The sequence below is a fragment of the Typopeltis vanoorti genome, chromosome 1 (genome assembly GCF_054136105.1).
Source record: "Typopeltis vanoorti isolate ZY-2024b chromosome 1, IOZ_Tvanoo_1.0, whole genome shotgun sequence".
In the NCBI taxonomy this organism is placed as follows: Eukaryota; Metazoa; Arthropoda; class Arachnida; order Uropygi; family Thelyphonidae; genus Typopeltis; species Typopeltis vanoorti.
Genome location: NC_143549.1, coordinates 153,484,371 through 153,512,287, shown reverse-complemented (window position 1 = coordinate 153,512,287; position 27,917 = coordinate 153,484,371). Strand labels below are relative to the sequence as shown.

At 35.7% G+C, this 27,917-nt stretch overlaps 1 protein-coding gene across 1 annotated transcript in view; it reads right to left on the bottom strand.

Annotated features, from left to right (window-relative positions):
* The window catches only part of LOC150110552 (serine/threonine-protein kinase 10-like), a 283,018-nt gene that overhangs the window by 91,735 nt on the left and 163,366 nt on the right, over positions 1–27,917 (bottom strand). The window contains exons 12-14 of the mRNA XM_090399708.1: positions 26,675–27,452; positions 16,591–16,784; positions 291–414 (exon numbers count right to left, since the gene is read on the bottom strand). Of these exons, the coding sequence (XP_090255834.1) occupies positions 291–414; positions 16,591–16,784; positions 26,675–27,452 (1,096 nt within the window). The remainder of the gene's footprint in view (positions 1–290; positions 415–16,590; positions 16,785–26,674; positions 27,453–27,917) is intronic.

Here is a 27,917-nt window from a genome sequence, read left to right as displayed (position 1 = left end):
AGCCCTTAAATTCTGGGAATGTACTGACCTCACTGAATTTCTCTAATACACAGACAAATAGAAGTAGTAGATGGCTTGCATCATTTGATGCAAGATTACAACCCTGAAGTGGTATGATAAACTGTCAAATTTGATCTCTAGAAAAGTTTTAGATTATCTGATTCAACATATCCACAATATGCAAGTATAATAGTTTTACATCCTTAATTGGGTGGGATTTACACATTAAATATATATTAAGATTAAATATTTAACTTTACATTTCTTTAATTAAAAGTATTTATAGTTACCATCATCTCTTGGTCGAACTTTTTTTCCTGCTGCTCCCGAGTAAACTGGGCTTTCATCTCCAGATCCTGGAACTGTTTAGTCTCTTGTTTTTGCAACATTTTCAGTTCTCTTAGCTCCTGTTTCCTAATTTGTAACAAAATATAAAGTTTCAGCTATGGATATTTTTCAATAAATAATCCTATCCTGGTGAAGTTCCATATCAACATTTTTAATAGTTTCACTATCAATTTTACAAACACCAGTTTTAATGGTTTTCATGTTATATCTTTTCAAGTATGGACATCTTATTTTTATTGAACCTTTGTTTTAGTTCAGATAATGTCTTTAATTATGATTCATAATACTTTAAAGTATAAACACCAAAAGAACAAAATACATTGCGGCTACTAATATTTCAGTTGATTTCAAAACTGGCATCTTTAGGGCACAAATAACTGCAAAGGCACTAATGTCCTATAGGTGCCCTCTCTGAGGGCAGATAATTCATAAATGTAGTGATGTAGTGGTGTTAGAATGACTATTTCCTAGATCTTAGGCAAATTAACACAGCCATACTTGCTCAAGGAAGGAAGGTGTGTGTGTGTGGGGGGGGGGTGTAACTTCACTGCTTTTGGTACTACTTCGTGCAGAATTAAATGGAAGAAAACTTAAATGCATAAGAATCACTACAGGTCTGAAAGACTTTTTTTTAGAATCAGCATTAGCTATAACACACTACTACTCTCACTGAGCATGGTTGAATTAATTTACCTAAGATATAGGACACAGTCATTCTAAGACCATATTTATTGACTTCTCTGAATTAACTTTTTTTTTTTTTTTTAAATCTAGCCCCTAGAGGGCACTACTACAACAATCTGAGTACCATTTGTCATATTACAGTACGAGGGTGGTCTGAAAACTTCTTGGCCTCTACCACAGATGGCAACACTATCGGCAAGATTTTTTTTTCTAAGTTGGTACATCTGTCATAAGATCCATGTGAAGTTGCAAGTCATTCTATCAAGTAGTTTGTTTTATACAGTTGTCTGAAACAAAAGTGTTGTCTGTATCCCTTGAAATGGATAAAATTGAGTATCGTGCAGTTATAAAATTCTTTCTAAAATGTTTAACACCTAAAGAAATTCATTTGAACTTCATAAAAAGTTTATGGGCACTCTTCTCCTTCATTTTCGACAATTAAGAAATGGGCTGCCGAGTATAAACATGGCTGTACCAGCCTTGAAGATGATCCATGGGAAGGACTTCCAAAAAGTGTAATAACACCAGAAATCATTGATCACTGCACGATATGGTATTGGATAACCGGCGAGTCAAAGTGTGTGAAATTTCCGAGACTAGAGACATTTCAAAAGAACATGTAGGATATATTTTACATGAAGAATTGCAAATGAAAAAGCACTTGCTCACAGCAGATCAAAAACGCACTCGCATGAAAAGCTCTGAACAGTGCTTGGAGCATTTTAACAAGAATAAAACTGATTTTGTGCATTGATTTATTACTATGGATGAGACTTGGATTCACCATTACACACCAGAATCCAAACAGCAGTAAAAACAGTGGACAGAAGCCGGTTGTTCAGCGCTGAAGAAGACAAAGTTAAGTTGGTTCCATCAGCAGGAAAGGTCACACTCGCAATCTGTAATTTGTAGTGTAATTGTACTGTGAAGATGCTGGTTTGAAACCTATATACATCCACTATGGGCATTTGTAAGTACCCTAGGATGTAAAGTGAGACCTCTAATAATTAATGTTTCCCAAATTTTAGAAAGTTTTAGGCAACCATATTTATTTAAATTCGGTTGATTTCTGAGTGCCACCACAGATTCTAAAAACAGTCTTTCTTTTTTGAATTTACTACGGTGGTTTTTCTCCAGGAGTTCCTGTGGGTTGTATCCAAAACATGACCTGCAAGGCCAGATTGACCATAGTCATGACTGCAGATGTATGATTTGTGTTCTAAACAGATGGTTGCTGATCTACCTGTCTGTCCAAAGTAAGCTTGCAGGAACATGGTACTTTATATACTCCAGGCACCGAGAGAGGAGAGAGCTGATCTTTGGTAGAACAGATAAGGGTAGAAAGTTTACTGTGAGGCTTAAAAGTTGTGTAGAGGTTGTACTTTTTTTAAGGACCTGGCTATTTTTTCTGATATGCCATGGATGTAGGGGATGGTGATGGCATTTCTGAAATCCTTCTGAAGAGATGGCCAGAGAACGGGAGAGGAACTGATTATTTTTTTAATTCTGTAATCACTATAGCCATTGGAAAGGAAGGTGTTGTGTATGTGGTTGAGTTCGGTTGAAAGGGAGGTTCCACTGGAACAAAGATTGTGGGCTCTATTGGTTAGAGTTTTAATAATGCCATACTGTTGAGAGGGGGTGGTGGGAGAGTTTGTGAATGTATCTGCCTCTGTGAGTGGGTTTTCTATATACAGTGAAAGAAGGGTTACCATTAGGAAGGCGTGTTATCAAGGTGTCTAGGAAAGGGTAAACTAATGTTATTTTCCTTTTCCATCATAAACTGGATTCTTGGATGTAGGCTATTGAGGTGACTGAGGAAGGAGTCTAATGTGTCTGGGCCATGAGGCAAAATAGAGAACACATCATCATTATCTACATATCTCAGCTAGATAGAAGGTTTGAGAGGGACTAAGTCTATGACTTGTTTTTCAAAATTTTCCATGTAAAAATTGGCAAGAGGGAGAACCCATAGTCATTCCTTCTGTTTGTAAATTTTGTTCTTCCAAGAAAAATAACCAGAACTGATGGCAAAGAAAAGAGATCTAAGATATCAGAAGGAAAAACATTTTTTTGGGTGTTAAGGAGTCATTTAAGGAAATATTGGTAAACAGTGAGATGATGTCAAAGCTTACTAGTATATCTATATTATTTAGTTAGTTTTCAATCACGGTTTTAAAATGGGAAGTTTTTTTTTTTAAATAAAGGATGTGGTAAGTCCAGTGAGAGAGGGGGAGTGGGAAAGAGTGTTAGCCAGCTGCTTTGACAGTTTGTAAGCATGGTGCATCAGTGGCATCTACTATAGGTCTTAGGGAGGAATTAGGTTTGTGGATTTTAGGTAAACCATATATCCAGAGTGGGCAAGAGAACTGAAAGGTTGAAGTTTTTTTTTGTAATGTCCAGTGGCCAAGAGGATACTTTTTTTAAGCACATTTTTAATTTTTTAATTTGTATTTTTGTAGGATTGTGCTCTAGCAGGATGTAGGTAGTGCAATCTCTGAGAATAATATCCATTTTTCAATTATATTCCATAGTATTATGGACGACTGTGTCATTACCCTTATCCACTCTGATGATGACTATAATTTTTTCTTTCTGTAACTTTCTGAGAGCAGCGAGTTGGCCAGAAGATAAATTACTTTTTTTTGGAGGCAACGACTGGGAGAGGATATTGGCAACGGTAAGTCTGATGTTATAGACTGTTTCTAGTGTTAAGTGACAGATTCCACCTTTTGGGTTGATGATCTGCAGTAAAGTCTTATTTCTTTAGGTTATTATCCACTATATGTGATGAAGTGAAAAAGGAAATGGACCATGCAGTGAGAGGTGACAGACTTGCAAACACTGCAATTACTTATACTAGCCCCACCACTGTTACACCAGATTGTGGTTGTCTCGCATTTGTAACAAACTGTGTTTGTGTGCTCTGAAGATGCTGGATATAATACCAGCAAAATATTAGCTTTTAAGTTAATAAATAGTTATTTTCTTATTAATCTGTGTTCGCATCAATACCGTTTAAATCCATTCAACATGTGCGACGAACACATAAGCCTATCCATGCTTTTTAAAATGCTACAATTATTATTACTACACAGGCTACACCAAGGAGTCTGTAGACTCATCGAGGGAGGTGATAAGCATTATATAAAGCACTATTCAATATTTGAGCAACAGCTATCATACTTCACTTTGAACTCATAGCATCCACAAGCGACTCTGCCAACCTATTCCACTCATTCACCACTCTCCAAGCAAAAGGGCCTAATCTTTATATACTTACTAACTACGCTGTTGCTCAATTTTCAGGGGTGATCCCTAGCTCTCCACCTCCACTAGCTCTATTTTGAAAAATTTCCTCTGTATCATCAAAGTTTTTAAAAAACTTTGAAGCAATTTGGATTTCTATCATATCGTTATCTTTTCCACATATAAACCAATTTCTGTTAATCACAAATCTTTAACTTACCTTGATAACTAGCATTCCATAGAACTGTCATAATCTTGGTCACCACTGGTGTCTCTCCACCTCTTCCTCACCTGTCCCCCAAAAAACATAGATGACCAGGGTAATCCAGATGGGGTCTTATCAAGAGGTATAATAACTTTTTTTATAAGAGGCTATATAACTTCTTCATAAGGCCTATTTATCTCTGCTTGTCAGTATTCTTAAGTAATTTGATGAGTTACTTTAGCCACTTTTGTAATAGGTGCTGTAAACTTCCACTTGCTATTTGCCCAACAACAGGGATTTGTTATCATTCATTTCCTAGAGTACAGTTTCATCAATATGGTACAGAGTTGGTAATCATTTCATCCCAAAATGCATAACCTTACACTTTGCCACATTAAACTAACATCTGTTCTCCTTTTCCCATATTGCCAGTCTTTTAAATCATCCTGCAAATTAACGTTCTTTATTGTTCTACCCAATTCTGCATCATCAGCAAATATATGAACTTTAGTTCAATTTCTATATCATTAATGTACAAATTAAATAGTAATGGCCTAAGTACAGAGTCCCATGGTATGCCACTAGGCACAGGCCTTCTAGTAGGCTACTGAATAAACTACTGTCTGGTATCTCTCCATCAACCACCCCTCTTTGTCCACTTTGCCAACTTTATCCCAGGTGCTGCAATTTATTTATCAGAATTTTATGTGGTATCCTGTCAAAAGCCTTTGCAAAGTCCAGTAATATCACTACATAGCCCTTACCTTTATGAATACAAGTAGTATCCCTACACAGTATCACTACATAGCCTTTACATTATGAATACAATGACACCTGAGTTATCCAACGCAGGTGTCATTGTATTCATAAAAGGTAAATATGTTATTAATGCATGACCTACCCTTCACAACACCATGTTTCCCCCATATAGTACCCATTCCTATCTACCCATTTCTGACTTTGGCTTTAACTAACTTCTCCAATAGCTCGACCACCACTCCTCAGATGTTGATTGGTTGATAATTTGAAACCTCAGTCTCAAAGCCTACTTTATATAATGGAATCATTTCCTCCTCTTTCTATCCCCTTGGGACCAACCCAGAACTGAGACTTAAATTAAACAATGGTCAAAGGCACTGCCAATTACCTAATACCATCTTGTAATAACTGATATACCATCTAATCCCCATAGCTCTATTCCACATCAATGTTCTGTAATATCCCATGCACATCAACTCATCTATCTCTATTTTGATATCAGCTCTCGCCGCTCTTGTTACTGCACAATCTCCAACTGAATGACATCCTTGCAAAGTGATCACTTAGTAATCCAACTATTTCATCTGCTTCAGTCCATCAGCATTCATCAAAATTATTCTTCCATAATCATTCTTCCTTTTAATTGCACAGCTAATTTCCTCTCATACTTTGATTTTGCATTTCTTATCATAGTGATTCTTCTGGGCTGCTTTTTACTGTTCACGTGTCTGCTGATACCTCTCCCTTTCTTGCTCTTTTTAATTCTGCATCAGCATAAATAAAGTGAAATATCCTTCTAGGTCCAGAACCTTATGCGTTATACCAACTATCTCATTCTGGATTGTTACCAGTGGTATTAACTTTTTTGTACATTCTTACCCTCACTTGCATCAGTGAATCTGTAGACTCACTCGACAGCTTTATTTTCCTGATTGTGTACCTCCAATCTCACTTAATTCAACAACTATTCCACATTCATAACACCAAATCCATCAAGTGCAAGTCCTTTCATTTGTCAAACTTGCTACACATCCTTAAACTCCAAATCATTCCTCCTGCATAACCTATGCATTGACTTATAAGCGTGACCCTTCTTCTCAATTCACCTCCATCATGCCATGGCTATCTCATTATCTTGACTCTTTCACTTTTCTCTTTTGTTACTTTCAGTCTCTTTCATGTCCTCCCATATACCATACTTGTCTCCTATCATTTGTTCCTGCCAAAACAATCAACTCTTTCAATTTGCTCTTTTGCACCCTATTAACCACACTAACATCACTGCACTCAGGAGGCATGATTTCATCACTCTCTCTCATCAAGCACACCTCTTATCATGGAATCACTGCACAAGACTCTTTCTCCTTCTCTCCTTACTCTTTCTTGCTTAGTTCAGCATTCCTTTCTCTTTTCTTGCCTCTCTCCTTTCTTCTCATTCTCAGCAGTACTACTCACTAGGTGTTTCTGCATTTGCTCATGCTTCATCCTGTGAAGGACTCTGTAAATGTGCTCTCTCTCTCTCTCTCTCTCATAACTAATGACTATTCATTCTTCACATCTTTCATGCTACTATTCTTATCATCACCACCACCATCACTCACTCTCTCTCTCTCTCTCTCTCTCTCTCTCTCTCACACACAATCTATCTTCTGCATCTACATCACACCTGTTCCATGTTATGTGTACTGCTTCGACCACTTGACCCAACCAGACTTCTGATACTCCCTTTCATAACATTTTCAGCATACTCTCTCAACTCATTTAGAACCACTCCATTCACTTTCAATAAAGAATACATTGCACAAATATTGCACTGCACGAAGTACCTCAGGATTGAATTCCTTGAAAAAGAATACTTTGGATGTGAATGTTCTAATTCACAGCAGTGTCATGCTATGAAACTTACCTTTCAAAATTAATCTAAATGTAATTAAAATCCCAATATAATTTATTTCTAATTCAATGCATAAACAATATCACTAGTTTAAAATGAACAACTTCATTTTTGGGAACACTCAAATCACAGGAGCTTCTGCTAGATGTCACATACCGACATCGATTATAAGGGATAAATGTATTATACAGATCAATAGTCATTTCGTGTGTAAGTAAGCAGTTAGAATTGAAGCAAAGTATAGGAAGACAGTTTAATATAAAAACAAGTGTAAGGCAAAGTTGCATAACATCTTAGCCCTTATTCATCATTTATACACATATGAATGGAAAATAGCATTAAGCCTGATACCAAAATTAGAGAGGTTAATTACAGCTCTTTACTAAATCAGTATAATTCTTCAGGATTTATAACTAACATGAACAAAGCTGCCATGAAAATCAACACTAAAAACAAAATATGAAACTGACAGCAGCATGGAAAATATCAACAGTATTCTTAACAGAGAACCTATAGAACAAATAAAATATTTCAACCATTTAGGCCCAATTTTTGGTGATGATGCAATTTAAATATGGACATATACACTGGTCAGCTATGGAAATTTTAACAAAGGGCTTGCATCATGAAGAAAAAAAAAAAAAAAAGAAACATAATTTAGCCCTTATAATACTTATGTCACTTTGTAGAGCTTCTGACAGATATGATAATTCCTGTAGGATATCAGTCATTAATGCTAGATCTTTTAAAAATTTGAGACGTCTGTTTAAAAAGCCCTTATATTTATCGTTTGATGGAAAATGCTTGCATAAAGCTGGGTAATTTCTCCACACAGCAAGAGCCGTTCGTAAACTGCCCATCGTGGTCTAAATACATGGCCGATCTTTAAAATTTCGATAGCAAGGTCTTTTGCAATCGTATTTAATTCTCGTTGATTTTTTGGTGATTGAAGATAAAAAACATAATAATTTATCTATAAATATTTCAAAATGAAATATTTATGGATTTATGCACACAAATTAGATTTCATCGTGTAATTATTAATGCAAAGTAACGTAATAAAATAAAAATAGTATGAGAAAATATAAACACTTTAATTTGATCATTCAATCTTGATGAAATTATCAGACGAGTGAACAGTGGTTTCTTTTGTCTGTTCATAAAGCTCTCGAAAAGCACCACCTATTTCTCTTTAGACATTTAAGACCATGAGGCATTAATACCCAACCTCTAATTGCTTTGTATTGATGTTAAAAATATGTTTACTGACATTATCAGAAATCTTCATAAAAAAAAAAAAAAAAAACATTACCTTAAAGATGCATCACGTTCAAGTATTGCATGCATACATAGCACGGAGAACTTATGGTAAAAACATTTTTAACACCCGCTGTGACACAAAAATTAATTTCAAAAACTTCTAATTGTGCAGCTAGAAATATTATATACCTGGTAGAGAATTAAAAAAAAAGACGGGTACTAAATAATTGCCTCTCCCCTTTATAATTTTAATCTCTAGAACAGTGGTTCCCAACCTGTGCTGCGCAGAGCCCTAAGGGCTCTGCAGCTGCTCCAGGAAAATAAAATGAAATGAAAGAATAAGAAATAAAAAGTAGAATCAATCACTTCACAGTGAATTTTCATTGCGATAACATTGCGATTTCTTAGCAATTCTTCCGCGAGTTTTCAGTGCATTTGACCTCTTTGTTAGTGTTTGGTTGTGTAGTTAGTGTTCATTAATAAAGTGTTGTGTTTTTTCCTACTCATATTCGAACCCCAAAAACTACTGCGATACATTTCCGGTAGAAAAAACATTACATTATTGATTGACTTAGGTGCTTTTATTGGTTTTCAAGTAGGTAAGTATTTGTATTTTGTTATAAAATTTTATTTGCTTTATTTTGTATTGTGGGTTATGAAAGAAAGTCGGTTATTCTCATATTCATGTGTGATTTTCTTTTAGGCATGGATCGCTGGCTTCAAATAGGTACTTTGAAAAAAGGAGGACAAACCAGCAGCTCACTCCATTACTTCACCAGATGAGCCAATGACAAAAAAAAAAGATGATAACCAAGCAATGCACTCCAGCATTTCTTTGTCAGAAGAGCTTTCGCTAAAGAAACCATTTCTGAATCTGCTGCAGCACCTCAATCATTGTTTGCAAGACGCGACAGAAGTGGGGCAGTGGGGGAAAGACCTCCTTATAAAAAACGAAAATACGAAGAAAGTTACTTGAATATGGGATTCACAAAACAAATGATGGTCGGCCTCTCTGTGTGATTTGCAGAAATGTGCTGACCAACAGTTCCATGTTTCCTGCTAAACTGCGGAGTCATTTCAAGGGAAATCATCCCGAGTTGAAAGATAAACCGTCTGGTTTCTTCAAGAGGAAGTGCAATGAAATTTTGGCTTCAGAGAAAACTATTACAACACTTGCTAAAACCAATAATGAAAAAGTACTGGAAGCTTCATACCTAATAAGTTACTGTGTAGCTCAAGCTGGTGAAGCTCATACCAATGCAGAGACTCTTATTAAACCTTGTACAATCGATAATGTCAAGTGTTGGCTTGATGAAAGAGCTGTTAAGTTAGTCTCCAACATTCCTTTATCAAATAACACCGTTGCTAGACGAATCAGCGATATGGCTGATAACGTGAAAGAGGCACTTGTCCATCGCATCAGGTGTACCAAATTTGCACTACAAATGGATGAATCGACTGATGTCGCCAGGTTGGCGGTTTTAATGGTATTTGTTCGTTATGTTTACTTACAAAGCTATCAGGAGGACCTTCTTCTTTGCAGACCACTACCAACTGACACATCAGGGGATTAAATATTTAATCTTTTGGATGAATTCTTCTCATCAAATGAAATACCGTGGGAAAAGTGTGCAGATATATGCACTGATGGTGCAAAGGCAACGATGGGTCACAATGCTGGAGCCATTGCCAAAATTAAAGATAAGGCAAAGAAATATCTTCTGAGCTTATGATAGTGTTGAATGAAGCCATAAAAACAATAAATTATATAAAATCACGACCTCTTAAAAGCAGGCTCTTCAAACTAATGTGTGAAGATATGGGAAGTCACCATGAGTCCCTCCTGCTGCACACTGAAGTAAGGTGGTTGTCTCGAGGAAAAGCGTTGACACGTTTGATGGAACTGCGTGCAGAGGTAGCAGCATTTTTGATGGACCATAACGCTCTATTGGTGACTGTTTTAAATAATCAAGACTGGGTGTGAAAACCAGTGTATTTGGCTGACATTTTTAGCAAAATGAACAAAATGAATCTATCACTGCAAGGAAAAACTGCCACAGTTTTTAATGCAAATGCCAAAGTGTCTTCTCTTAAGAGGAAACTTATGAATTGGTTGGAATGTGTGGAAAAGGAAGATATTGATTGCTTCCTTCTTACAAAAAGCTTCTTGAATGAAAATAACATCAAGATTCAAGAAAAAATACAGAAAAATATTCAGGCGCATCTCGAAGTTTTGAAAGACTCGTTTCAAGATTATTTTCCAACAGCTCAAGAGAAGGTGCTTGATGACTTTAAATGGGTACTGAATGTGTTCAGCATGAACAAAAAACCACCCAGCTTAAACTCATCAGATCCACATTGATTTGACATCTCACAGCGAACTAAAAATCGCATTTCAAAACCAAAGTCTACCAGAGTTTTGGCTGCATTTACAAGATAAATTCAAAATCTTGTCTGAGAAAGCAAAATTAGTATTGCTGCCTTTCTCAAATACACATCTCTGTGAAGCAGGATTCTCCACCTATACAGATACCAAAACAAAATACAGAAGCTGCTTAAATGCAGAACCAGACATTCGCCTGCAATTATCATCAATTGAACCTAAAATAAGGAAACTGTGCAAAAAAATGCTACCACAGGTGTCTCATTAAACGTTTATATGTTATTTTATGTTATGTCTTAATTTAGGCGCCTACTGTTGCACTACAGTGCACTCTAGTTAGTGAAATTAAATAGCAATGGTCTTCTATAATGAATAATAAAAATTTTGAATAACAAGTAATGAATGAATATGTATTTGAATTGAATTGGATGTAATAATTAAATTGGAGGAACTGTGTTTATTGTATGGACCTTATTTAAGAGATAGACATTGTCTATCTATGTCTTACAATATAAAGATATTGTAAGACATACATTAACTTGTAAGACATAGGGTAGGCTAAAGGGGCTCCCCGCCATAGAAATTGATTCTAAAAAGAGCTCTGCGAGTCAAAACGGATGGGAACCACTGCTCTAGATCAATCTTGGTGTGTTTACACACGGGTTCACTTTTTCCTTTTTCTAGTCATGATTGTACTCTACCTCAGTGCACATAACACTATAAATTAAAAGTCTATGGATACAATAACTGTTGTAATATATATGGTATGAAAGTCAGCAATAAAAGACAAAGACAATGAAAATAGGCAGAATCGTTGAAAATGTCAACTGTGCTTTGAATGGGGAACCTGTGGAACAAGTAAAACATTTCAGCTACTTAGGCACGATTTTTAGTGAAGATGGTAAATTAAATATGGAAATAGACAACAGAATCAACAAAGCTGGTATGGTAGGAAGTCAAATGAATAAATTCATATGGAATAAGAGAAAAATTAGTCAGAACACTAAATTAGCTGTATACAAGACAGTCTTCAAACCAATTTTAACTTATGGATCTGAGAGCTGGGTCAGAAGTAAAACACTTGACCAAAGACCAGAGACCAGATATTAGAATCCTGAGAAAGATTATAGGCGTGAACAGATGACTAAAATACAGAAAGATTATTGAAAAGAAAATGAAAGAGTTTGAGAACAGGAATCAAACCTTCGCGATTCAGTGGCAAACTCTGAAGAAAACATTGATTGATTCTGCCAGAGAGGCATGTGGAGAGGTTGTGTGCAAGGATAAAAAAATCAGAACTCCCTGGTGGACACAGGAAGTTAAAGAGGCAGTGAAGGAAAAGAAGAAAGCATATCAAAAGTTCCTGGCAAATAAGTCAGCTTTTACTCTTACAGAATACAGAGACAAATGTAAGAAAGCTAAACAGTGTGTAAAACAAGCTAAACAAAAGTCATGGGAGGACTTTGGCAAGAATATAGAAAATAAATATCACGAAGGTGGCAAAATATTCTGGAGGTTGTTGAAGAAACTTAGGAATGGAGGAAAGAGTGCTGTAAAAGGAGTTAGAGATGATAAAGGTGACATGAAAACAGGAGAAAAAGATATCCTTGAAGTATGGAGTAATTACTTTGAAAACTGCTAAATGAAACAAGCAGTGATGACAGCACAGTGATAAAAAACACTGACCAGGCATGCAGTCAGGAATACATATCCATACTTGAAGTAGAAAAAGCTATCAAAGGCTTGAAATGTGGAAAGGCAGCAGGAGTAGATGATATTCGACCAGAAATGCTGAAGTATGGTGGTATAAGAGTCTTACAGTGGCTGCACTGCATAGTTCAGAAAGCCTGGACAGAGGGACGAATTCCCGATGATTGGAGTAGAGCTCTAATAGTACCCATATATAAAAAGGGAAATAAAACTGAATGTCAGAATTACAGAGGTATTTCCCCACTGAGTGTTCCTGGCAAGATCTATGCAAGTATACTTGAGAAACGGTTGAGAAGAATTGTGGAAGAAAAGCTTGGTGAAGAACAAGCTGGATTCAGGCCAAACAGAGGCTGTCAAGATCAGATCTTCACTTTAAGACAAACAGTCGAGAAAGCATGGGAATATAACAAAGATCTGTATTTAAGCTTTGTCGATTTGGAAAAAGCATATGATAAGGTGGCAAGAGAGTAGCTATTCAATACGCTGCAGTTATATGGTGTCAATGGGGCATTATATCAAGCAATACTTAGTCTTTATTTGAGTTGTAAGTCAGCAGTTAGAATTGAAGGAAGTACAGGAAGATGGTTTAATGTTAAATCTCGTGTGAGACAAGGATGTACATTATCCCTTCTGTTATTCATTATCTATATGGATCACATTATGAAGGAGAGTGGTATTAAACCTGATATCAAAATTGGAGATGTTAATGTCAGCTCTTTGCTTTATGCGGATGATGTTATACTTCTAAATAAATCCGCTACAAGTCTGCAAGATTCTCTGACTAAATTGAATAGCTGTTGTAATAGATATGGTATGAAGGTCAGCAATAAAAAGACAAAGACAATGAAAATAGGCAGAATCATTGAAAATGGTAACTGTGTTGTGAATGGAGAACCTGTGGAACAAGTAAAACATTTCAGCTACTTAGGCACAATTTTTACTGAAGATGGTAAATTAAATATAGAAATAGACAACAGAATCACCAAAGCTGGTATGGTGGGAAGTCAACTGAATAAATTCATATGGAATAAGAGAGAAATTAGTCGGAACACTAAATTAGCTGTATACAAGACAGTGTTCAAACCAGTTTTAACTTATGGATCTGAGAGCTGGATCAGAAGTAAAACACTTGACCAAAGACTAGAGACTGCAGATATGAGAGTCCTGAGAAAGATTAGAGGCGTGAACAGATGGCATCAATGGAAATATCATATTAAAAATGAGGATATTAGGAAAGAACTTGACATTGTCAGCATCCAGGAATGCATTAGCAGAGCTAATCTCAGGTGGTATGGTCACTTAAATAGAATGGGAAAGGAAAGATTAGCAAAACAAGTGTTCTCTGCCAGGTTGGCAGGAAAACGACCCAGAGGAAGACCAAGATATAGGTGGGTTGATACGTACAAAGTGCCTTAGACGATAGAAATATAAGATCTGATAATGTTGGAGTCTTGACAAGTAACAGACTGATTTGGAGGAAAATTGTAGATAGGAAGTTAGTAATGATGTAATTTTTTCATGTAGTACTGTCATATCCTGTACACCCCTTGAGGGTACATGGCAGGAAGTTGATGATGATGATGACAGATGGCATCAATGGCAATATCATATTAAAAATGAGGATATTAGGAAAGAACTTGACATTGTCAGCATCCAGGAATGCTTTAGCAGAGCTAATCTCAGGTGGTATATAGTCACTTAAACAGAATGAGTGTAAAAAGATTAGCAAAACAGTGTTCTCTGCCAGGTTGGCAGGAAAACGACCCAGAGGAAGACCAAGATATAGGTGGATTGATACGATACAAAGTGCCTTAGACGATAGAAATATAAGATCTGATAATGTTGGCGTCTTGACAAGTAACAGACTGATTTGGAGGAAAATTGTAGATAGGAAGTTAGTAATGATGTAAATTTTTCATGTAGTACTATCATATCCTGTACACCCCTTGAGGGTACATGGCAGGAATTTGATGATGAATACAAATACACAAAACATCCATCAATAGTGAAAAAAAAAAAAAAAAAACCTAACAGCAGTTGGCCACATCACATGCACTGCACGGGTTGTCTGCTTTGCGGCCAACTGCTGTTAGGATGTGTGTGAGTAATATATGAGTGAAGTAAAATTTTTATAACTGATTTTTTTTTTCCTTAGCCCTTTCAGGATAATTTGTATAAATCTGGGGCTGCCTATATTAATAATACTCTGAGTTAGCTGGCCTCATATAGAGGTAAGGTTTTTTTTTCCCCTTCAGAAACTCAGGTTTTTTTGTCCCTCAGAACAGGTAAACTGGCCTTATGAACACACAGATCTACAATAAAAAAAAATACTGCCCTTGTAAGATGCAGCATAGCAGCGATGTGCCACCTGCATTAATTCATGAGCCCCTAATCAGGGAGTTCTACCCATCCTACGGGACAGATGGATGAAAGAAAATCTTTAGGTTCTATTATTACTGTTAATATCTATTCTAGTTGGGTGCAAATGCTATGCTTTTGTTTTTAAAAGTTATAGCTGTCTTTATATTAGTGCTCTAACAATATTAATCTAATATTACAGTTACCATCAATGAAATATTAGCATAAAATGTAATTTATTACTCAATCGCAATATCTATTTCATTTTATCAATAATGCCTCAAAGATGTAAAAATTCCACAAACAAGTTAATCTGGCAGTATTTCTGAGAAGTTTGAGACAGTTTCATATGAGTTACATAAGATTTTAAAAGTTATTGGAAGTTTATTTTCCACTTGGTTAGACTATAATAAATTTAGTTTAATCCTTTATCCAAGTGTAAGCAAACAAAGTTTGCACCTGAAGTATTTTCAGGACTGAGGCAACTCGTAGTAAAGGTGGATCAAACTGTCATCACTCCTTATCTCAGTATCTTCCATAATACAAAGCACATCTCCTTGTGGACATGTATAATGATATGCATTAAGGGAAGGGCCACTGATACTACCTGGTTTCGACCTTTATTGAGGTCTTGTCAGTGGGAGCCAGACCCAGAAGTGGTATTACTAAGGCAGACGCAATGGAGAGGTTATATTTACTTATACGAGTTGCCAAAAGGCGTACTACCTTATTATTAAATTACTCTGGATTTAGAGAACGATATCACCACTTCTGGGTCTGGCTCCCACTGACGAGACCTCAATAAAGGCCGAAACCGGTCTGGGTAGTGGCCCTTCCCTTAATGCATAGTATTATACATGTCCGCAAGGAGATGTGTTTTGTATTTTGGGAGATACTGAGACAAGGAGTGATGACAGCTCGGTCCACCTTTACAATGAGTTGCCTCAGTCCTGAAGATACTTCAGGCGCAAACTTTGATTGTTTACACTTGGATAAAGGATTAAACTAAATTTATTATTTTAAAAGTCATAATTACAAGATAACAGTATTATATTTAAAAATAGTAGATGAAACATCATTAATATAGCAAACAATTAGTCCGTATACAAAATGTTTTATTAATGAATGAGAATCATTGCACCACAATGTGGTCTTGGGATTAAATAAGTTAGGATATATCAAAAAAGAATTTCGCCAAAAGTTTATCTATGTGTTGCAGAATATTAATGGCGGAATCTGAAAGAGCTAATTTTAAAAGAAGTTTCCACTGTCCAGTAGAGCCCTCCACCCATATCTTACTTAATGAAGACCTAAAGTGATTAAAAAAAAGTTTCGTGTTTGATCTAGACCAGGATTTTCACATTTTCTAACCCATGGCCTATCCACAATACTAAATGTTCTATGAGTTTCCAACCTTTCACAGATGGGATTAAAGTAACTTTTTCATCCTGTTTATAACAGCACCCCAATCATGTGAACATTGCCAACATAATTAAGATTTGAATAGTAGCTTAACATGGTGCTTTCATGTTAAGAAGTTTGAAATCAAGAAAATTTTAAACTTCTCATATACAAGAAGTTCATGATACAAGATATCATTTATATAAAAATTTATATTATTACAAGAGTTTTACATTAACATTAAAGTTATTTAACATATTTATAATTCACTGATTTATAACTGCCTTAGAATTCTGGAAGACATTATCAGGAAATTAAGATACAATTAAAATCTCTTACCTTACATTATGATCTTTAAGTTGCTTGTTTTCTTCATAATCATCATATATAATTTTGCTTGTTGTTGTTGTCACAACGACACCATCAATCATGAACTTCCGAGTCCTTTTAAGCGTTTTTGGTCTTGAAACAGCTTTATTTACAGTACCATTAGCTTTTTTAATTAAATGTGAAGTATGACCTGTTTGTTCAGGCTGAAATTAAAATAACAAAAATTTAATATTTTAATTTTTAAAGCATTTAACACACTTATTTAATGTTCCTTCTGTTTTTAAAATGAAACATTTTTCCACTTCTTGTAAACATAACATATGGACCCATTATTATTATTATTTATGCGACACCTCCAGGGAGTCCAAAGACTCATTCATGTCCTAAATACAACTGCTCCAGAGCAATACACGGTATTTCGGTTGTAGGAGGAAATAGCACTTCTACTTTCCCACTGTTTATTGTAAATACACTTCTGATCAAAAATCAGCAGTCTATAATTTTTCTTGCCAAGGTGTATTTATATAAGCCTATGCAGGTGAAATGATGATGATCTTTGGCTGAACAGTCATGGGTCCGAATCTGGTGAGCCCATTATTAAGGGCTTTCTAACTGGAGGTAAGTCAGCTGATCAGGTGGAAGTGACAACATTCTCCCTCCTTGAAATTCAGGCTCTGCATTCAGCAAACTGCCAAAAGACCAGACCACATGCACTTTACAGGCAAAACATTACAGTGGATATAACACAAGCTAATACATGGCTCATGGGACTTAAAAAGGCAGGGAGAAAGAGGATGCAAGATAAATTATTTTGATGAAAATATACAAACTACTTTAGAAAGAGAGAACATGCTAATATATGTTGATCATGAGAAAAAAAAATGTTTGTAATACTACACTGGAAGTTTTTCATGGAATCTGCATGTTTCATTACACAAATCAGCAAAGCATTTTAGTAAGAAGGAAGGAAGGAAAGAAAAATCTCAATTTCATCAAGTAAACTTCATTTACAGTTATCTGGTTTAGCACAGATACACATGCATGTGAGCAACAATGAGGTAAACTGTATGTTATTTATTATTACTATAAATTTAACAGAAGTTCTGATGTTGGGATGTGATGCATAGATCATCAGCACATGTGAATTTTCTAGATGTTGTCCTTGGATGGTCAAAAATATACAAACATGTTCTATAGTACTTCTATACTATAGAGCACATACTAACTAGTGACCTAAACCACTTCTTTGAGAAGTGGCATCTTATTCCAAGCAATACCAAGACTGAAACATGCTATTTCCATTTGAACAATAGCATGGCACGACACCTTAGGAGTGCCACTAAATGGGAACATACTACTGCACAATTTTAATCCAAAATATCTGGGCATAACCCTAGACCCGGGGTGGGCAACCTTTTGAGTCGGAAGAGTCAAAAATTACAATTTACAAAATTTCAAAGTTTTTAAAGAGCCACAAGATCTTATTGTCTTCAAGGCATTTTTGCACAGCATTCGCTATATCTTCCCCTCTAGTTTGTCCCGAGAGCAGTAGCAATCCTAGAAGTTCTTCTTTTGGACCTTGGGAAGACATATACCTGACAAAAAGGGCAACTTGTGCCGTGTCTTTTATGTCGCAAGACTCATCTATAGCAAGTGATAAGGCAGAAGAGGGTTGAATATCTTCCACCTGCAAATATGTTACATTTGAAGACATTTTAGCTATTCTATCTTGTACTGTTTTAGCGGATACGAGAAGCTGGGCATAATGAAATATAATTTATCAAAAAACATTTTACAACGATATTTTCCAATTAAAAATACCTACCTAAATAAAATAAATAATTCTCTAATAATTTAATTATTAAAATAAATAATTTAGACACGAAACACTGTTTGTCTCACTCTCTCACGTACTGATTGATGTCTCACTCTCTCACGTACTGATTGACTATAAGTACATAGTTTCGTCGCATCTGTGGTCGCCTCCCGTGTACGATGATCACCGACTGGCACGAACGGACTTGTCAGAACGTGTTTATCACGGCACAGTCTGCACATTTTAGTTTTTTTTTTTAATTTTGGCAAATATTAGATACTTAGTTTACGAGTAAAGGTGTTATGCCCAGCTATGCCGAAATCAATGAAAATTGCCAAACATATAAACTTCCGAGAGCTTCCGACGGACTGACGACAGTGACGATGCGTGTCACGGGGGAGGGGTGCGGTGAAAAGCGAGTACAAGTGGCTGAGAGATAGAATCGGTGCCTAATCCTCGTTAATCAATTCAGAACGATTTTTAAATTTTTTTTTTTTGATAAAATAAATAATATTTGCGTATGGAACTAAAGAGCCGCAGCTTCACATCCCATCCAAAGAGCCGCTGTGGCTCTTTCTTCACATCCAACATGTGGCTCGCGAGCCACAGGTTGTCGACCCCTGCCCTAGACAGAATCTTCTCCTTCATCAAGTTCATTGATGAGCTTCTAGATATGACTGTGGAACTGTAGAACTGCTTTGGTAATCTGTTGAACTTTGATGGAGTAGAGTTTTTCTCTAGGGTTATTGTCAATTTTCTGTAGAGCAACAGCAATTGCTGGACAAGAATAAATATGGACAGATGTTCATTCAACTCCTGGACAGTTTTTGCATGTTTCATAGCTCCTACTACTGAATTTTCATGCCTTTAAAATGTTCTGTCCTTAGTCTGGTGATGACTGTGGTTATTTCTCTATTTTCATTAATTTCACTGATTTCATTCTTCTTCTTGATTACCAATCTTATTGTGGCGACAGCATTAGCATCAGTTAGTGATACCGGGTGAGGTTTTTCTTTCCATTTTTTAATGCCTCTAGTGCAGATTTTGAGTCACTGTAGATGGTTATTCCTTCTATAATGTTTATTACTGGATTTGAGAGGCTGTTTGTATGGCTGTTAATTCACAAGCGTAAAGTTGGAAGCTATTTTGCCAGTTGTGGTTTTGATTTGCATTTCCTCTCTCCAGGTAGAGTTGGAAAAACCCCTGAACCTCCTTGGTTGCTTCACCAGATGATCCATCAGTGTAGGCAATGACACAGTTGGATTGTTTAAGTGATGTGCAATGTCAAGTCCTTTTCTTCTATTTTCTTGCTGCGAGTCCTTTTTTGTAACAAGGTTCGAAGAGATTTAAGTTTATCTTGTGTTTTTGGTAGAATAGTGAAAAAGAATGGCTCTTTGCTTATTTCAATGGATAGATGTGCTCTAAGTCAATCTGTTTTCTAATTTCATGATCATATTGTAACGTAGATAATCTCTTTAGTCTAGATTTTCTTGTCCAGGCATCGAAAGTCCTGAGTGAGATGTGATCCTGTTGGTGGCTCCTGATTCTGTTAGTGAATTTAACTGTGAAGTTTTCTTCCATCTTCTAGTATATGAAACCCACACTCTTGTTGAGCTTTTAAATTATTTGAGGATGAGACTGCACCTATGATAATTTTTGCTGCTCTTGATTGTACTCTGTCGAGATTTTCTTTTGAGCTAGTAAAAGCTGGAGCCAAGATTGATGAGGCATATTCCATAGTGGGTCGTATGAGCCGTATATGTAGTTTTGAGTGTCTTCAGTTTTGCACCCCACTTTGTTCCACAAATCCTTTTGATAATATTAAGCTTTTTAAGAGCTTTATTGGATATATTTGTAATATGAGTTGAAAATCTCAGTTCAGTATCTAGGGTTAGGCCTAAGTATTTTGGAGACTGTTTTTTCTATTTTGGTATTATATATTTTGATTTGGGGGTTGTAATTGTGTCTATTTTTTCTATCAATGGAGAAGATGCTCAGTTTTGTTTTTTCTGGGTTTATCTGTAGTTTATGTTCCTTTGCCAATTTTTCAAAGCCTTTTATTGAATTATTTAGGACTTTTTCAGATTGTTGAGGATTACTGCTTATGTGCCAGATTGCTATATCATCTGCATAGCATGCTATTTTTGTGCCATTTATTATGTGAGGATGGATATAGATGAGAAATAGGAGTGGGCTTAAAACAGAACCTCGTGGGACTCCAGCCCAAGTATGATGCATATTGGAATAAATTCCATTAACTTTTACTTTCATTTTTCTTCCTTTCATGAAATCTGAAATCCAAATTAATGCATTCCCCCTTATTCCTGTATCACATACAATTCTTATTAATTTTCGCCTCCAGACACGATCGTAGGCAGCTGGGAGAGCCAAGAATATTGCTATCATCTTCTTTGAAGGTTTTTCTTGAAAGCCTCCTATGACTGATTGGCAAAGATAAAACAATTGACCTTCTGTACTGTGTTGAGACCTGTATGCAGTTTGGTAGAAGTTGATCTTGTTGTTTTCTATGAGCCAATTCATAAGTCTGGTATGTATTATTCTTTCGTTTACAGAGAGTGCTAGTCAAAGCTATTGGCCTGTAGCTTTTACAGTCACTAGGGTTTTTGTTAGGTTTTAGTAAGGGTATAATGACTGATGTTTTCCAGATTTTTGATAGTTTACCAGCATTCCAGGAAGTGTTAAATATCTTCAGAAGGTAGTTTTTTGGTTATTTTTCCCATGTTTTTAATCATATGTCTAAAGATAAGATCAATTTCCAGGTGATTTGTCAGGGTCAATTTGACTAATTGCTGTTTCTATTTCTATCATTGTGAGGTCCTGAGTAAAGATGTCTTCAGAAGGATAGGTTCTGGATTGTATTAGCAGATGTTTTGCAATTTTCCTGCACTTTGTTGTATTGCAGCTTGCTTGCATTGGAGTAATATTCGGCAAGTAAATTTGCCACCTGTTTGTTTGTTGCTGTTGTATTGGTTCCTGAGGAGGCTGTGATTGAAGAGTGATCAGTATCCGGAAGTGTTGCGTTGTTTAATAATCTGATGATGTTCCAGTGTTGTGAGTCTTTTCTTGGACCTAGTCTATTGCAGAATTCTTCCCACTTTTTTTGCTTGCAGTTAGAAATTTCATCTTCTATGTTTTGAGTTAATTCTATTAACTTCTTTCTGTTGTCTTCTGTATTATTTTTTGTTTTAACTGTTTGTTGATAATCTCTCTTTTGGTGATCATAGCATTGATATTATGATCTTTCCAAAATGGAACCCATTTTTCCTGAGTCCTCTGGGAATTGAATTTTTTGTAGCTCTCTGTATGTTGTTAGTTAGTTCTAGTAGTTGCTGATCAAGTTCTTTACTAGTAGGTGTGCTAGTGCAATATGTTTCTAATAGTTGTGTGTATTTAGGCCAATTTGCTTTTCTGAAGTTCCAAGATCTCTTTGTCTGTGGTTTTTGGTCTAACTGCAAATTAATGGTTGTGATAATATCTATGATCGCTGAAGGCATTCTTTAGTATTTTCCACTGGGTAAGACTTGCAGTTTCATAATCTACTGCTGTGATGTCTAATGCTGATTCTGTGCCTGTTGTTTTTGACAGATATGTATTTTGCTTGTTGTTTATGATCTCAATGTTTAGATCATCAATTATGTCTTCTATTTGTGCTCCTTTCCGATCTAGTTGTGGAGGAGCCCCAAGTTGGGCTTTTTGCCACTAGATCTCCTAAAAGGATCTCTGTATCTGACATCATTTGACTTAGTTGTTGAAGTGGTTCTGTATTTATATCTAAGTTATCTGGGTGATATGCATTGACTATTGTAATAATGCATTTCAGTAGAAATATCTTGACTGCTTGAGCCTCTATGTTACTATTTATACTGTTGTTTGTAGTCGACACGATTTATTTATATTTATTTAATGTATTTGGTCCATAGGAGTATAGCTAGACCTCTGCCAGGTCTAGCTATCCGGGCCTGTCTTTCCTTATGTTGAATAGCTTTTGATTTGAAGCTTTATACACTCTGATATCGACACCTTTACATCACAGAGGCTTAAGTCAAGACACCTGTTTATTATAATGGCTCAATGACTTGTCACTGAGGGCTATGATACAACAATAGTATGGCAGACAGAATGGACTGCCTAAGCCCCAGTAATCTGTCAGACTGTCTTTAACCCAAACAGCCCTCCTTCAGGGTTCAACCTACCTCAAAAAATATGGACCTCACTAAATAGGGTTCACATCAACCATGGTAGGTGTGGAGCTTCCTTGTTTACTTGGGGAATAAGACCAAACTCATCTTGTGACTGTGATGAGGATAGCCAAACTATACAACATATCACGTTTGACTGTCCTCACAGAGCCCAGGACCTGTAACTGGTTTTATAACAGTTTCTACAGATGCTGTTTTAAAATTGGTGTGTAGGCTGTCGAACTTAAAAATTCAATTTTTTTAAATACATCTTTTAAGCATTTTACTGCCTTGTATATCCTCTCTCTCTGTGTGTGCATATGCATGTATTCTTCTTAGCCAAATGCTAAATAAATATAGCCATGTATATAAAAGAAATGTAGAAGGTGTGTAAAAACAAGTGCAAAGAATTTATTAAAACTATAAATTAAAGATACCAAGAAATTATATACTTGGTTTAATCCTATTAAGCAAACAAAGTTTGCGCCTGAAGTATTTTCAGGACTGGGGCAACTTGTGGTAAAGGTGGTATGACTTCACATCACTTCATTAGTATTCCATAATGTAAAGCACATCTCCTTACGGACACGTATAATGCTATGCATTATGGAAAGGGTAATGACCCTTCCCATAGATGAAAAACTTCCAACAATTCATTAAAATATACATAAATAAACCATGTTTTAGAGCATATGTAGAGTAAGTCGAACTGATAAAATTAATATATATACAATGTGATTAATTCATATATAGTGATAAAGATAAATCTCAAAATCTTCATATAGGGATCAGACAGTCAATTAAAATATAAATGATAGTTATTCCAGTGTCACACAACTCGCACATAGCCAGGTCATCATCCTTAAATGGCTAGGAGGGTGTAAGATTAGTTATCCACAGATACGAGAGCTGTCTTTGGCTCGGTGCCAAGAAGAGTCAATTCATGTTGAAGGGGAGAAAGAAATAAGGCGATGTACGAATTGGTCACCAACATGCGAAATCATGTGCTTTATACGTAAAATTTTCCAACTGTTGTACAAGCAAAATTACCACTTTACTAACGTGGTTACTAAAGTTACCACTTTAGAAACTACAATGATCATAAAAGAGAAGTTAATTTTCCGACGTGTAATAATAAACACTCATCCCACAATACGGATTTATTACTTTATTATTGGAATGGATTCTCCTTCTTTTGACATGCACAGAAGTGTCGAAGGGCCTCGTATCTGTGGGCATACTATATGACCTATGCAGATCCAAGCAAGAATAACTTCCTTTTACAGTCCATGTATACACTAGACTGTCACAATTTGACTTCATGCTTGATTTGATGGAGCTTATTATTGGTGTCATGTCAGTATTCCATAATGACTGCCACTGGGATAAAAGTTTGTTTGATGATCTGCCAGTAATTGGTGGAAGCTCCAGAAACGAGCTATCCTAGCTGTAGTATCTGCAGCCTCATTTACCTTAATCCCAATATGGCTTGGAATACAATTGAAGCAACATTCTAGTGTGGCTTCCATAATGAGGAAATGTTGGATTCAAAAGAATCCTGGATGTTTCTGCAGTTCAAGACATCTCGTTACCTGTGGATAACTTCATGAATTTTAACTTATTATACGCCTTTGGTAGCAATATGGGAAGACAGCAGAAGATCCACTAGGGCCTCTGATTAGTGTAAACAGACTTAAAATCAGAGTATTTCATTCCATGAGCTTGAAAGAACTACTGGTGGACAGGAGAGATGAAAAATTTGCATAGTTTATAGAAAGAAAAGCTACATGGTAGTATATATGAATGCCACAAGGTAGTACAGAGTGGCATGTGTTCTGTTTTTTACCATATTATTTAGAGGTTTTATTTTCAAACCAAAAAGGTTGTATGGCAGAATGATAGTATTGTACAGATTCTCCCACAGGGGTAAAAAATACTGTAGAACAGAGACAGCTGTTGTACAGATTTTTTTAATACTGTACGAGGTTTGTCACGTTGTAATATTGTTGAACAGTATTACAAAGTGACAAAGGTGGTTCATTTGATTTGACATACAGATTATGAATCACTGAAGTTCAAAATGCTCCAGTTATAATTCTTATGGCTTGACAATGAATAGGATCTGGCCATTGCAGGGTACTCTATGTCTCTCTCTGGCAGAAGCATAGACTTAGGATCCATAATCAAGTTTTGATCTGTAACCTGTACAATGGAAGCAAAAAATCTTTGTAAGCAAACCAAAAAGGTAGAAGGTAGGGTGCGACGGTACACTGGTGTATTCTGCTGTAAAAATCTGAAGGCATCTGCAAGCACCCATTTTGAAAGATGCTCAGTGGGTTGCTACATATATTACATGAATGACAGAGGATGGTAAAGTCATCCACAAAAATGGCATTATTTGCAGTGAAGGAAGTTGTTCAATTTTTGAGTTAACCTTGGTTGCAAAAAAAAAAAAAAAAAAAAAAAAAAAAAAAAAAAAAAAAAAAAAGAGAGAGAGAGAGAGAGAGAAGTTCCCACTTTGAAGATTTGGTTGGATAAAAAGTACTTAACAAATGAGTAAAATAATATTTATTTAAAAGCCATATATTTCAGTCTGAATATTATAAGCAATCAACAGTGGCAACATTAGTTATTACAAGGTGGAACATGAACAATGAATTGATTTGGAACAATGAGAGCTGCATGATGTCATACATAAATGCAAAGGTATAACTGAGGAAACATTAGTTAACTGTATTAAAAAAGCTTTAATGATGTGTGATTAGAATAAGACTCTCCCACATCTTAGATAGTAAGAAGCAGTCATGATTTAAGTTGATGATGATGGTGAAGTGAGGCTTCAGCACTTTCTTTAAGCAAACATTCAAATTTATAGTGACAAAGATGAAATAAGCATTGCTTCCATAGGATATTGTGGTCAGTATCAATTCTGTGCTGTGCCAAGCCAGATTTTCTTTTGCTGATGTAAGATTGATGTTCTTGTATTCTCTTTTCCACTAAACATTCAGTTCATCTGAAGTAAGAATGATGACAGGCACAAGGAACTTGGTAGACAGCAGGAGTGCCACGGGGAAGCATTTATCTTTAGAAGAAAGAAAGAAACTATGATGATAATTTGTTGATAGGAATAAATGTAGCCACTAAATTATATTTCTTAAGAATTATGGAAATTGGTTCTGAGATTCCAGAAATGTATGGGATAGGGACTCGACATATTGTTTCCTTGTTATTTGAGCTGGGATTATAGGAATCAAAAAGACATTGTGTAGTCCTTTCTGAGAATCCAATGAATTTCATATATCATTTGATGTTTAAGAGTTCTTGCTGTAATAGTTGAGGCATAGAACATATAGTGTAAGCACGTTGTGCTAGTTCTGATATTCCAGTATTCTGTGGGGGATGGCGAGCAAATCGTTGGTGAAATATATGGCTTTAAAATAAATATTATTTACATTATTTACTTATTTCCTTGTGTATTTGGGTGAATTGAACAAACCTTATGGCTCAAGTATCTCTTAGTAAGCAGAGAATCTTAGGTGATATGGTCACTTAAACAAGGAAATTAGGGAAACAAGTGTTTTCCAGGATGGAAGGAAACAAACACTCAGAGAAGGAACAAGACATAATAAATTCCTTAGAAGACTGAAATATAAGATCTAACATTATTGGAGTTATGTCAGGTAATGGATTAATTTGGAGGTAAACTGTCAACAGGAAATTAGTAATGATGCTTTTCATGTATTATTATTATATCCTGTACATCTCCTGAAGCTACATATCAAGAATATGATTATGGAAAGTTGTATAGAAACAAGTGAAATGGATACATTTCACATGTTTCTATAATTCAAATAATCCAGCTGTAATTCAAAAGATATATTGAATTGCAGCTGGAGAATCTAAGGCTATGAGATCAATGTATTATGTATGTGAATCTTTTAGGATGCTTAGCATGTTTTTCAAGGTGAAAAACCGTGCCATTACCAAATTATCATACACAGAAAAAAAACAATACTAAATAATTATGTACACATAGAAACTGAAGTAACATTTATATAATTTGCAAATTTAAACATACCTTTCTCCTCAGAATAACACGGGCTTCTTCCTCACGACTCCTATTTTCCTTGTCACTACTACCAAGACTGTCAAAAGTAGAAATGCTTTCTGTATCACTTGTGATTTTTTTGTTGGATGAACTTTTTGAACCTTCCGAAGTAGGACTATACGAGATGCTATTTTCTGGAAGTTTGCTGGATGTGGATGTAGTTTTATTTGTATAACATTTTGGATGGCTTGTGTGATTAGAAGATGGAGAATGAAGTGGAGATGAAAATGAGGTATCCTTCTTTAGATTTACATTTACTTTGATTTTTGGTTTTTCAATAACAGTCAATGTAATAGATGGTGTTTGGCTTATTTCATTTGAAGATATATTTGATAATGAATTTGTACTATTTGATGTTGAAGTCCAGCTATTTATAGTTTCTTCATTATCTTCTCTACTTTCACTATTATTACTATTTGGATCACTTGGCCAATCAGTCCTTACTACAACAACATCTGATTTTTTTGCAGGTGGTGAAGGTTGTAACCAAGTAGGTGGTTTTGAGGTTGTCTGGATTACTACCACACCTTTTTTGGTGGTTGACAAAACTTTCTCATCCACATCTGTTGCAGTAGTAGTAATTCCTGTAATATGAATTGAGGAATCTTTCACTTTCTCACCATCCCCAATAGTAACAATTGACACATGATTTGAGTCTACTGGCACATCATGTTTTTGTCTGTATTCTTCTGCACTCATGATGCTATGTCTAGGAGACACTGTTACTTGAGGCTCTGGTTCATGCCTCCTGAAAAAAATAAATAAAAAAAAAAGATCATCTATATTCAAGAAAGTGCAAGTAAGCATTGATAAGAAAAGTAATTTAGTATCAGGTGGTATAAATATTATATAGTATAAATATTCTTATTTACAAAAGACTCAAGTCTTTCTATAGGAAAGACCCCCCTCCATATATTGCTAGTATGCTTGAATACTTCAAAGACAATATAATTATCAGAAAGAAAGCCCTAGTGATGTACTTTTTTTTTGGGGGGGGGGGGGGGCAATTATCTGTGACTTAATAAAGAAACAAGGAAAGGGCTTATTATTGGCATCTATAACTCTATTATCAGTATTGGTAGAGCTTATTATTGGTAGCTACAGGTGGCCATAATTAAAGAGGTGTTCAGAGTCCTGTAATGAAAAATGTATTGGACAAAATTCAACAAACTTGGTGTAAGTAAGTACACCCAGGAACATGGGGTTTTGATTT